The sequence below is a fragment of the Oncorhynchus mykiss genome, chromosome 7, assembly GCF_057628025.1.
Source record: "Oncorhynchus mykiss isolate SJ-2025 chromosome 7, ASM5762802v1, whole genome shotgun sequence".
Classification (NCBI taxonomy): Eukaryota; Metazoa; Chordata; class Actinopteri; order Salmoniformes; family Salmonidae; genus Oncorhynchus; species Oncorhynchus mykiss.
The window spans coordinates 81,288,231-81,301,831 of NC_143028.1; the positions used below are offsets into that span (position 1 = coordinate 81,288,231).

Here is a 13,601-nt window from a genome sequence, read left to right on the forward strand (position 1 = left end):
CTCTCTCCATCCAGTACCCTAGTACAGTCCACTCCATCTCTCTCCATACAGTACACTAGTACAGTACCCTAGTACAGTCCACTCCATCTCTCTCCATCCAGTACACTAGTACAGTACCCTAGTACAGTCCACTCCATCTCTCTCCTCTCTGCCTCCCTCCATCCAGTACACTAGTACAGTCCACTCCATCTCTCTCCTCTCTGCCTCCCTCCATCCAGTACACTAGTACAGTACCCTAGTACAGTCCACTCCACCTCTCTCCATCCAGTACACTAGTACAGTCCACTCCATCTCTCTCCTCTCTGCCTCCCTCCATCCAGTACACTAGTACAGTCCACTCCATCTCTCTCCTCTCTGCCTCCCTCCATACCAGTACACTAGTACAGTCCACTCCATCTCTCTCCTCTCTGTCTCCCTCCATCCAGTACACTAGTACAGTCCACTCCATCTCTCTCCTCTCCGCCTCCCTCCATCCAGTACACTAGTACAGTACCCTAGTACAGTCCACTCCATCTCTCTCCTCTCCACCTCTCTCCATCCAGTACACTAGTACAGTCCACTCCATCTCTCTCCTCTCCACCTCCCTCCATCCAGTACACTAGTACAGTCCACTCCATCTCTCTCCTCTCTGCCTCCCTCCATCCAGTACACTAGTACAGTACCCTAGTACAGTCCACTCCATCTCTCTCCTCTCCGCCTCCCTCCATCCAGTACACTAGTACAGTCCACTCCATCTCTCTCCTCTCTGCCTCCCTCCATCCAGTACACTAGTACAGTCCACTCCATCGCTCTCCTCTCCGCCTCCCTCCATCCAGTACACTAGTACAGTCCACTCCATCGCTCTCCTCTCTGCCTCTCTCCATCCAGTACAGTACCCTAGTACAGTCCACTCCATCTCTCTCCTCTCCGCCTCCCTCCATCCAGTACACTAGTACAGTACCCTAGTACAATCCACTCCATCTCTCTCCACTCCACCTCTCTCCATCCAGTACACTAGTACAGTCCACTCCATCTCTCTCCTCTCCGCCTCCCTCCATCCAGTACCCTAGTACAGTCCACTCCATCTCTCTCCTCTCCGCCTCCCTCCATCCAGTACACTAGTACAGTACCCTAGTACAGTCCACTCCATCTCTCTCCATCCAGTACCCTAGTACAGTCCACTCCATCTCTCTCCATCCAGTACCCTAGTACAGTCCACTCCATCTCTCTCCATACAGTACACTAGTACAGTACCCTAGTACAGTCCACTCCATCTCTCTCCATCCAGTACACTAGTACAGTACCCTAGTACAGTCCACTCCATCTCTCTCCTCTCTGCCTCCCTCCATCCAGTACACTAGTACAGTCCACTCCATCTCTCTCCTCTCTGCCTCCCTCCATCCAGTACACTAGTACAGTACCCTAGTACAGTCCACTCCACCTCTCTCCATCCAGTACACTAGTACAGTCCACTCCATCTCTCTCCTCTCTGCCTCCCTCCATCCAGTACACTAGTACAGTCCACTCCATCTCTCTCCTCTCTGCCTCCCTCCATACCAGTACACTAGTACAGTCCACTCCATCTCTCTCCTCTCTGTCTCCCTCCATCCAGTACACTAGTACAGTCCACTCCATCTCTCTCCTCTCCGCCTCCCTCCATCCAGTACACTAGTACAGTACCCTAGTACAGTCCACTCCATCTCTCTCCTCTCCACCTCTCTCCATCCAGTACACTAGTACAGTCCACTCCATCTCTCTCCTCTCCGCCTCCCTCCATCCAGTACACTAGTACAGTACCCTAGTACAATCCACTCCATCTCTCTCCTCTCCGCCTCCCTCCATCCAGTACACTAGTACAGTACCCTAGTACAGTCCACTCCATCGCTCTCCTCTCCGCCTCCCTCCATACAGTACCCTAGTACAGTCCACTCCATCGCTCTCCTCTCCGCCTCCCTCCATACAGTACACTAGTACAGTCCACTCCATCTCTCTCCTCTCCGCCTCCCTCCATCCAGTACACTAGTACAGTACCCTAGTACAGTCCACTCCATCTCTCTCCTCTCTGCCTCCCTCCATCCAGTACACTAGTACAGTACCCTAGTACAGTCCACTCCATCTCTCTCCTCTCTGCCTCCCTCCATCCAGTACACTAGTACAGTACCCTAGTACAGTCCACTCCATCGCTCTCCTCTCCGCCTCCCTCCATACAGTACACTAGTACAGTAGCCTAGTACAGTCCACTCCATCTCTCTCCTCTCCGCCTCCCTCCATCCAGTACACTAGTACAGTCCACTCCATCTCTCTCCTCTCCGCCTCTCTCCATCCAGTACACTAGTACAGTCAAATCCATCTCTCTCCTCTCTGCCTCCCTCCATCCAGTACACTAGTACAGTACCCTAGTACAGTCCACTCCATCGCTCTCCTCTCTGCCTCCCTCCATACAGTACACTAGTACAGTACCCTAGTACAGTCCACTCCATCTCTCTCCTCTCCACCTCTCTCCATCCAGTACACTAGTACAGTCCACTCCATCTCTCTCCTCTCCGCCTCCCTCCATCCAGTACACTAGTACAGTACCCTAGTACAGTCCACTCCATCGCTCTCCTCTCCGCCTCCCTCCATACAGTACACTAGTACAGTCCACTCCATCTCTCTCCTCTCTGCCTCCCTCCATCCAGTACACTAGTACAGTACCCTAGTACAGTCCACTCCATCTCTCTCCTCTCCGCCTCCCTCCATCCAGTACACTAGTACAGTCCACTCCATCTCTCTCCTCTCCGCCTCTCTCCATCCAGTACACTAGTACAGTACCCTAGTACAGTCCACTCCATCTCTCTCCTCTCCACCTCTCTCCATCCAGTACACTAGTACAGTACCCTAGTACAGTCCACTCCATCTCTCTCCTCTCCACCTCCCTCCATCCAGTACACTAGTACAGTCCACTCCATCTCTCTCCTCTCTGTCTCCCTCCATCCAGTACACTAGTACAGTCCACTCCATCTCTCTCCTCTCTGTCTCCCTCCATCCAGTACACTAGTACAGTCCACTCCATCTCTCTCTGTCTCCCTCCATCCAGTACACTAGTACAGTACACTAGTACAGTCCACTCCATCTCTCTCCTCTCCGCCTCTCTCCATCCAGTACACTAGTACAGTCCACTCCATCTCTCTCCGCCTCTCTCCATCCAGTACACTAGTACAGTCCACTCCATCTCTCTCCTCTCCGCCTCCCTCCATCCAGTACCCTAGTACAGTCCACTCCATCTCTCTCCTCTCCGCCTCCCTCCATCCAGTACACTAGTACAGTCAAATCCATCTCTCTCCTCTCTGCCTCCCTCCATCCAGTACACTAGTACAGTACCCTAGTACAGTCCACTCCATCTCTCTCCTCTCCACCTCTCTCCATCCAGTACACTAGTACAGTCCACTCCATCTCTCTCCTCTCCGCCTCCCTCCATCCAGTACACTAGTACAGTCCACTCCATCTCTCTCCTCTCCCTCCATCCAGTACACTAGTACTGATGGGAAGTTTGTGAAGGGAAGTTTGTCTCTTTTACTGACTCGTTCAGTCAAAAGAACAAATCTTTAGACAAATTTTGTTAATTTGAGTCAGTAATGACTAGAGCACTCAGGGCCCCTACCCGGAGCACTCAGGACCCCCTAACGGAGCACGCAGGACCCCCTACCGGAGCACGCAGGACCCCCTACCGGAGCACGCAGGACCCCCTACCGGAGCACTCAGGACCCCCTACCGGAGCACTCAGGACCCCCTAACGGAGCACGCAGGACCCCCTACCGGAGCACGCAGGACCCCCTACCGGAGCACTCAGGACCCCCTACCGGAGCACTCAGGACCCCCTACCGGAGCACTCAGGACCCCCTACCGGAGCACTCAGGACCCCCTACCGGAGCACTCAGGACCCCCTACCGGAGCACTCAGGACCCCCTACCGGCGAACAATGAACTAAAAACTCAAGAGTAATTTTTCTACGAGCCTCTCGTTCTCGTCAAGTCGTTGATTCTACGGGCCTCTCGTTCTCGTTGATTCGACGAGCCTCTCGTTCTCGTGGTCGTTGATTCGACGAGCCTCTCGTTCTCGTGGTCGTTGATTCGACGAGCCTCTCGTTCTCGTGGTCGTTGATTCGACGAGCCTCTCGTTCTCGTGGTCGTTGATTCGACGAGCCTCTCGTTCTCGTGGTCGTTGATTCGACGAGCCTCTCGTTCTCGTGGTCGTTGACCGGCGCTGTCGTTTGAGACAGACATGTGAACGTGTGCTATATAAACAATGTACATTTGTTGATTGAGGTCGAGCTGTGGTCGCTACCGGAATAGATTGTGAAGGTCGGAGGAATGCATTGCTTGACTGCCGTGAGGATGATAATCTCAACGGTTCTGGAGTTGGAGAACAACAGTGTATGGTTTTGTTTCTAGAAAGCTGTGTCCATCATAACGTTCAATAATCAATTAATTGCAGTCATTGTTGCATCACGCGATCAATTAAACATGGATTTTTCTTCTCTGGGCTCTGTGGTGGTGGTGGTGTGCTCTGTGGTGGTGATGTGCTCTGTGGTGGAGGTGGGCTCTGTGGTAGTGGAGGTGGTGGTGGGCTCTGTGGTGGTAGTGTGCTCTGTGGTGGTGGTGGTGGGCTCTATATTGGTGTGGGCTCTGTGGTGGTGGTGTGCTCTGTGGTGGAGGGCTCTGTGGTGGTGGGTTCTGTATTGGTGGCGGTGGGCTCTATATTGGTGGTGGTGGTGGGCTCTATGACAGACCGTTGGTGGGATCTGTGGTGGGGGGTTCTGTATTGGTGGTGTGCTCTGTGGTGGAGGTGGTGGTGGGCTCTGTGGTGGAGGTAGTGGTGGGCTCTGTGGTGGAGGTGGGTTCTGTATTGGTGGTGGTGGTGGGCTCTATGACAGACAGTTGGTGGTGGTGGGCTCTGTGGTGGAGGTGGTGGTGGGCTCTGTGGTGGTGGGGCTGTGGTGGAGGTGGTGGTGGGCTCTGTGGTGGTGGGGCTGTGGTGGAGGTGGTGGTGGGTTCTGTATTGGTGGTGGGCTCTGTGGTGGTGGGTTCTGTATTGTGGCGGTGCGCTCTGTATTGGTGGTGGTGGGCTCTGTGGTGAGCTCTATGACAGACCGTTGGTGGGATCTGTGGTGGCGGTGGGCTCTGTGGTGGTGGGTTCTGTATTGGTGGGGGGCTCTGTGGTGGAGGTGATGGTGGGCTCTGTGGTGGTGGGGCTGTGGTGGAGGTTATGGTGGGCTCTGTGGTGGTGGTGGGCTCTGTGGTGGTGGTGGGCTCTGTGGTGGAGGTGGTGGGCTCTGTGGTGGTGGGTTCTGTATTGTGGCAGTGGGCTCTATATTGGTGGTGGTGGTGGGCTCTGTGGTGAGCTCTGTATGACAGAGGGCTCTGTGGTGGTGGGTTCTGTATTGGTGGTGTGCTCTGTGGTGGAGATGGTGGTGGGCTCTGTGGTGGTGGGGCTGTGGTGGAGGTTGTGGTGGGTTCTGTATTGGCTGTGGGCTCTATTACAGACAGTTGGTGGTGGTGGGCTCTGTGGTGGACGGCTCTGTGGTGGAGGTGGTGGGCTCTGTGGTGGTGGGTTCTGTATTGGTGGCAGTGGGCTCTATATTGGTGGTGATGGTGGGCTCTGTGGTGAGCTCTGTATGACAGACAGTTGGTGGTGGGCTCTGTGGTGGTGGGTTCTGTATTGGTGGTGAGCTCTGTGGTGGTGGTGGGTTCTGTATTGGTGGTGAGCTCTGTGGTGGTGGTGGGCTCTGTGGTGGTGGTGGTGGTGGTGGTGGGCTCTGTATGACAGACAGTTGGTGGTGGGCTCTGTGGTGGTGGGCTCTGTGGTGGTGGTGGTGGGCTCTGTGGTGGTGGTGGGTTCTGTGGTGGTGGTGAGCTCTGTATGACAGAGTTGGTGGTGGGCTCTGTGGTGGTGGGTTCTGTATTGGTGGTGAGCTCTGGTGGTGGTGGGTTCTGTATTGGTGGTGAGCTCTGTGGTGGTGGTGGGCTCTGTGGTGGTGGTGGGTTCTGTATTGGTGGTGAGCTCTGTGGTGGTGGTGGGTTCTGTATTGGTCGTGAGCTCTGTGGTGGTGGTGGGTTCTGTATTGGTGGTGGGTTCTGTGGTGGTGGGCTCTGTATGACAGACAGTTGGTGGTGGTGGGCTCTGTGGTGGTGGTGAGCTCTGTGGTGGTGGGCTCTGTGGTGGTGGTGGGCTCTGTGGTGGAGGTGGGGGTGGGCTCTGTGGTGGTGGGTTCTGTATTGGTGGTTAGCTCTGTGGTGGTGGTGGGCTCTGTATGACAGACAGTTTGTGGTGGTGGGCTCTGTGGTGGTGGTGGTGGGCTCTGTGGTGGTGGGCTCTGTGGTGGTGGTGGTGGGCTCTGTGCTGGTGGTGGGCTCTGTGCTGGTGGTGGTGGTGGGCTCTGTGCTGGTGGTGGTGGTGGGCTCTGTGGTGGTGGGCTCTGTGGTGGTGGGCTCTGTGGTGGTGGGCTCTGTGGCGGTGGTGGTGGGCTCTGGAGCCGGTGAGCCAGAGGAGCGTGTATTAATCCTGCTGTCTGACTCACTATCAGGTCAAACGAAGGACTGAAATGAACGAGCAACTCAGAAAAAACAATCATGACTCTCGAGTCAATAAAGAGTCGTTCAAAAAGATTGAATCGTTCACGAACTGCACATCACTAACATGCACTCACCGGACAGTTTATTAGGTACACACATCTAGTGCTGGGTCAGAACGCCCCCTTTGTCCCCAGAACAGCCTGAATTATTCAGGGAATTTTACAAGGTGTTGGAAACGTTCTACAGGGTCCATGCTGACACGCTATATATGAGGTCAGAGGTCAGTGGCTGTACAGTAACACGCTATATATGAGGTCGGTGGCTGTACAGTAACATTCTATACATGAGGTCAGAGGCTGTACAGTAACGTGCTATACATGAGGTCAGAGGTCAGTGGCTGTACAGTAACATTCTATACATGAGGTCAGAGGCTGTACAGTAACATGATATACATGAGGTCAGAGGTCAGGCTCTGTGCTTCACAGCTCTATATGGGTTTTGACTGACTGACGATCTGAACTTGAGCACTGCGCATCACAAGAAGCCCCCCCCCAATCCCTCCTGCTGATTGGGCAACTTCTGCTAATGTTGTGTTGACAGAGTGAGGGACATGCTGTACATTAAAGACAGCTCCATGTATTGAGAAAGATGAGACGTTGAGGATTATAATAAAAACAGCTCTGACGTCATACAAGACAAAACACCTGTGTCGGGTGTCAGGTGAACTGTTGTGTCCTCACCTTTGGCCTAAATCAGTTACATCATAACTCTCCAAACGTGTCCCATTTTAATTTGTTAACCATATTTCTTATTTTATAAACATTTCATTGTATCTCTATCCATATAGGTCAATTCCCACGAGTCAAGGGTTAATGAGTGTTACACACGAAAGTGTCTATTTTTGAAAGGAGCTACGCAGTAGGCTAGATATCAGAAAAAGTATGCCAGACATTTCAAACGTTCCCAGCGAATGAGAAAACAGTCATGGAATTGAAATGAAGAGAATGAACAAGATGTATTAAAAGGCAACCACCTTGGGGCTAATTTAGCTGGCCGCCTACAGCACCACCGGGGCCACGGTGACACGGCTGGCCGCCAACAGCACCACCGGGGCCACGGTGATACGGCTGGCCGCCAACAGCACCACCGGGGCCACGGTGACACGGCTGGCCGCCAACAGCACCACCAGGGCCACGGTGACACGGCTGGCCGCCTACAGCACCACCGCAGCCACGGTGACACGGCATTCCGTGAGGAATATTCTGTGCACAAGACAAATTAACTTTGATTTGATCATCTGGCAGACAGATGATTAAAGCTCTGAGCTAACTGGCTGACAGATGATTAAAGCTCTGGGCTAGCTGGCAGACAGATTATTAAAGCTCTGAGCTAGCTGGCTGACAGATGATTAAAGCTCTGGGCTGGCTGGCAGACAGATTATTAAAGCTCTGAGCTGGCTGGCAGACAGATTATTAAAGCTCTGAGCTGGCTGGCAGACAGATGATTAAAGCTCTGAGCTGGCTGGCAGACAGATGATTAAAGCTCTGAGCTAGCTGGCAGACAGATGATTAAAGCTCTGGGCTGGCTGGCAGACAGATGATTAAAGCTCTGGGATGATTAAAGCTCTGAGCTGACTGGCTGACAGATGATTAAAGCTCTGGGCTAGCTGGCAGACAGATTATTAAAGCTCTGAGCTAACTGGCTGACAGATGATTAAAGCTCTGAGCTGGCTGGCAGACAGATGGTTAATAAAGCTCAAGGCTGGCAGACAGATGGTTAATAAAGCTCAAGGCTGGCTGGCAGACAGATGGTTAATAAAGCACAAGGCTGGCAGACTGATTAATAAAGATCAAGGCTAACTGGCAGACATATGGTTAATAAAGCTCAAGGCTGGCAGACATGGTTAATAAAGCTCAAGGCTGGCTGGCAGACAGATGGTTAATAAAGCTCAAGGCTAGCTGGCCGACAGATTATTAAAGCTCTGAGCTGGCTGGCAGACAGATGGTTAATAAAGCTCAAGGCTGGCAGACAGATGGTTAATAAAGCTCAAGGCTGGCTGGCAGACAGATGGTTAATAAAGCACAAGGCTGGCAGACTGATTAATAAAGCTCAAGGCTAACTGGCAGACATATGGTTAATAAAGCTCAAGGCTGGCTGGCAGACAGATGGTTAATAAAGCTCAAGGCTGGCTGGCAGACAGATGGTTAATAAAGCTCAAGGCTGGCTGGCAGACAGATGGTTAATAAAGCTCAAGGCTGGCAGACAGATGATTAATAAAGCTCAAGGCTAGCTGGCAGACAGATGGTTAATAAAGCTCAAGGCTGGCTGGCAGACAGGTGTCTGTAATTCTGCTCCAATTCCAAACAAACTAAGGTAGTTGGCCCAGATACGAACAGTGTGTGTCGCATGACAGAGAGAGAAAGTGGAGATGGGGGAGAGAGAGCTGAGAGGGAGACAAAGAGATTGAGTTCCCGGACCCTCCATCCATCTCTCTCTCTCGCCTCCATCCATTTCTCTCCTCTCCATCTCTCTCCTTTCCTCTCCGCCTCCCTCCATCTCTCCTCTCTGCCTCCCTCCATCTCTCCTCTCTGCCTCCCTCCATCTCTCCTCCCTCCATCTCTCTCCTCCCTCCATCTCTCTCCTCTCCACATCCCTCCATCTCTCTCCTCTCCACATCCCTCCATCTCTCTCCTCTCCACATCCCTCCATCTCTCTCCTCCCTCCATCTCTCCTCTCTCCCCTCCCTCCATCTCTCCTCTCTCCATCTCTCTTCCTCCATCTCTCTCCTCTCTCCCTCCATCTCTCTCCTCTCTCCCTCCATCTCTCTCCCTCCATCTCTCTCCTCTCCTACCTGCGTGCCAAATTGAATCAAATGCTTTCTTGAAATCTACAAAACACGAGTAGATTTTGCCTTTGTTTTGGTTTACTTGTTTATCAATTAGAGTGTGGAGGGTGTAAATGTGGTCTGTTGAATGTGGTAGCAGAATCAGAATTAGTTAGGTAACATAGATAAGATGTTTTATCTTATTTATTGTCATTAGAATGTCTTCTTTTTGAATAATACTGTTGGCAGTTTGCAGTTACCCCTTCTCTGCTAGGGCTCAGTTACTTGGGGCCCAGAGAGGGGAAAGGTCAGGTCAGTCTTATCTGTGTCTAACTATTCCTAAACCATGTGAAGGGATGGCGTGATTAAAGGGGAACCAGTTAGGTGGCTCCACAATGTCTGTGTGCCAGTCACTCCTCTCTGTGATCTTGTCCAGGAGAGGTTGTATTTGAGATGGGAGTGTCTAGAATTGACAATTGATATATGCCATTGGACGAGGTAATGTTTTGGTCCTAAGTGGTACCAAGAATGAGATAAGAACTTTGTTTAGGAGACCAAACTGAACGATAATTTATAGCCAATGCTGTCTGGCTATGGGATACTCCTCTCTCAAGTAAAATTCTTCCTTTGTGCAGTTTTCCTAAGACCTGTGGTTTGTCATGTCGACTAGGTGGTGGATCTTTGCTATAAAGGTTGCCAAATCTCAGTTGCCATTATGTTGACACTCTCAGGGAATTCATTTATAGACACTGAATTGATCTGAGAGTCACAGGGCTATGGTGAAGCTCATATAATTAAAGATGGACTTTATAATATAACTCTGACTTGTGTGTGGTTTGCTCTCTCATGATTTGGTAATACAGGAAATTTCCGCGACATGTACGATAATTTTTTAGAAATCCAATCTGGCTTCTGCTCAGGACGTTTTGTTCCTCAAGGAAATGATGTCGTCTGCTATTTATAATACTGCAGAGAATTTTCCCCAAGTTGCTGTTAACGCAAATTCCTCTAATTATTTGGGTCAAATTTGTCTCAATTTTTATTGATTGGTATGATCAATCCCTGGTTCCAAATATCAGGGAAAATACCTGCAGTGAGGATAATGTTGAAGAGTTTGAGTATAGCCAATTTGAATTTGTGGTCTGTATATTTGATAATTTCATTTAAAATACCATCAGCACCACAGGCCTTTTGGGGTTGGAGAGTGCATAGTTTTTCCAATAATTCTTCTTCTGTAATTGGGGTATCCACAGGATTCTGATAGTCTTTGACTGCTGATTCAAGGATTTGTCATTTTTCTTGTATATCTTTTTGTTCTGGGCTCTTTGTTATGTTGCTGTGGAGGTTTGCAAAGTGATTTCTCCACATATCCCCATCCTGGAGAGCCAATTCCTCATGATGAGGTTTGTTTCATTTATTCCAATTCTCCCAGATGTGGTTTGATTCTATGGATCTATCCTCTCTGCTCCGCCTCCTTCCATCTCTCTCCTCTCCCTCCCGCCATCTCTCTCCTCTCCCTCCCGCCATCTCTCTCCTCTCCCTCCCGCCATCTCTCTCCATCTCTCTCCTCTCCTCTCCCTCCCTCCTCCCTGCTCCGCCTCCCTCCCTCCATCTCTCTCCTCTCCCTCCCTCCTCCCTGCTCCGCCTCCCTCAATCTCTCTCCTCTCCCTCCATCTCTCCTCTCCGCCTCCCTCCCTCCAGCTCTCTCCTCTCCCTCCCTCCTCCGCCTCCCTCCATCTCTCTCCATCTCTCTCCACTCCCTCCATCTCTCCTCTCCGCCTCCCTCCCTACATCTCTCTATCCCTCCATCTCTCTCCTCTCCTCCATCTCTCTCTCTATCCCTCCATCTCTCTCCTCTCCTCCTCCCTCCCTCCCTCTCTCTCCTCCAGCCCCTCCTCCATAGACCACTGCCGCCTGGTAACAGACCCAGCCAGACTGCTATTTCTAGGAAGCAGGTCGCTCCTCCTGTTGCTCTCTCGCTGTCCTTTTAAAAATCACAGGGAGTTACTCATTTAATTTCACACACAATCATATAACCCAATTCTGACATGTAAATGAAGACGGTCTTTCAGGCCCGGCTGCAGAGAGACGGCTGCAGAGAGCCGGCTGAGAACACATGATGTTATGTCTAACCGTCCGTTCCCTGGTTCGATAAAGTCACGAGGTTTCAGTGGGCAACGGCCATTGAAAAACGCCAGAAAACATTTAGGGGCAGAAGAGATTCTGAGAAGAGCAGTCAATAGTGATTTGTTCATTTATTAAATTAATTAGTCTGATGTTTAATAAAAGCGAAATGTTTTGAGTGAGAGAAATAAAAAAGAGGGTTTCTTATTTGAACAATAATAAACGGTTTGACTCTCTGTTCTACTGCTGTGAAGGTAGAGCTGGACTTCGAACTCTATGTGTGTCAGAAAGATGGTTAATGACCTCCTTAAAGTTACTGTGTGTGTGTGTGTGTCTGACCTCCTCAAAGTCGTCGCTGCACCAGAGGGGGATGGGCGTGCCCCAATAGCGGTTCCTGGAAACGGCCCAATCACGCGCATCCCTCAGCCAGTTACCAAAACGACGCTCCCGCACAAACTCAGGAACCCTGGGAGGAGAGGAGTGAGTCAGCGAGAGAGACAGAGAGAGAAGGGGGGAGAGAGAGAGAGAGGAGGGGGGGGTGGAAGAGAGAGAGAGAGAGGAGGGGGGGTGGAAGGAAGAGAGAGAGAGGGTTGGAGGGAGAGAGAGAGGGTTGGAGGGAGAGAGAGAGGGTTGGAGGGAGAGAGAGAGGGTTGGAGGGAGAGAGAGAGGGTTGGAGGGAGAGAGAGAGGGTTGGAGGGAGAGAGAGGGTTGGAGGGAGAGAGAGAGAGGGTTGGAGGGAGAGAGAGAGGGTTGGAGGGAGAGAGAGAGGGTTGGAGGGAGAGAGAGAGGGTTGGAGGGAGAGAGAGAAGAGGGTTGGAGGGAGAGAGAGAAGAGGGTTGGAGGGAGAGAGAGAAGAGGGTTGGAGGGAGAGAGAGAAGAGGGTTGGAGGGAGAGAGAGAAGAGGGTTGGAGGGAGAGAGAGAAGAGGGTTGGAGGGAGAGAGAGAAGAGGGGTGAGGAAGAACAATTGTTAGCAAAACATACGCCGCAAATGGCACCATATTCCCTATTCAGGACCCAGACAGACGAGGTCCAGACAGACCGGGGAGACGAGGTCTAGACAGACGAGGTCCAGACAGACCGGGGAGACGAGGACCAGACAGACGAGGTCTAGACAGACCGGGGAGACGAGGTCCGGGGAGACGAGGTCCGGGGAGACGAGGTCCAGACAGACCGGGGAGACGAGGACCAGACAGACCGGGGAGACGAGGTCTAGACAGACGAGGTCCAGACAGACCGGGGAGACGAGGTCCGGGGAGACGAGGTCCAGACAAACGAGGTCCAGACAGACCAGACTGGCAAGGTCCAGACAGACGAGGTCTAGACAGACCGGGGAGACGAGGCCTAGACAGACCGGGGAGACGAGGCCTAGACAGACCGGGGAGACGAGGCCTAGACAGACCGGGGAGACGAGGTCTAGACAGACCGGGGAGACGAGGTCTAGACAGACCGGGGAGACGAGGTCTAGACAGACCGGGGAGACGAGGTCTAGACAGACCGGGGAGACGAGGTCTAGACAGACGGGGGAGACGAGGTCTAGACAGACGGGGGAGACGAGGTCTAGACAGACGGGGGAGACGAGGTCTAGACAGACGGGGGAGACGAGGTCTAGACAGACGGGGGAGACGAGGTCTAGACAGACGGGGGAGACGAGGTCTAGACAGACGGGGGAGACGAGGTCTAGACAGACGGGGGAGACGAGGTCTAGACAGACGGGGGAGACGAGGTCTAGACAGACGGGGGAGACGAGGTCTAGACAGACGGGGGAGACGAGGTCTAGACAGACGGGGGAGACGAGGACCAGACAGACGAGGTCTAGACAGACCGGGGAGACGAGGTCCAGACAAACCGGGGAGACGAGGTCTAGACAGACGAGGTCCAGACAGACCGGGGAGACGAGGTCTAGACAGACGAGGTCCAGACAAACCGGGGAGACGAGGTCTAGACAGACGAGGTCCAGACAGACCGGGGAGACGAGGTCCAGACAAACCGGGGAGACGAGGTCTAGACAGACGAGGTCTAGACAGACCGGGGAGACGAGGTCTAGACAGACCGGGGAGACGAGGTCCAGACAGACGAGGTCTAGACAGACCGGGGAGACGAGGTCCGGGGAGACGAGGTCCGG

The 13,601-nt window shown here is 52.5% G+C and overlaps 1 protein-coding gene across 2 annotated transcripts in view; it reads right to left on the reverse strand.

The window, feature by feature from the left end:
• Window positions 1–13,601, reverse strand: part of iars1 (isoleucyl-tRNA synthetase 1) — a 132,088-nt gene that overhangs the window by 80,881 nt on the left and 37,606 nt on the right. For both annotated transcript variants that reach the window (XM_090242083.1, XM_090242084.1), the window contains exon 14: window positions 11,818–11,944. In XM_090242083.1, coding sequence (XP_090098209.1) covers window positions 11,818–11,944 — 127 coding nt within the window. The remainder of the gene's footprint in view (window positions 1–11,817; window positions 11,945–13,601) is intronic.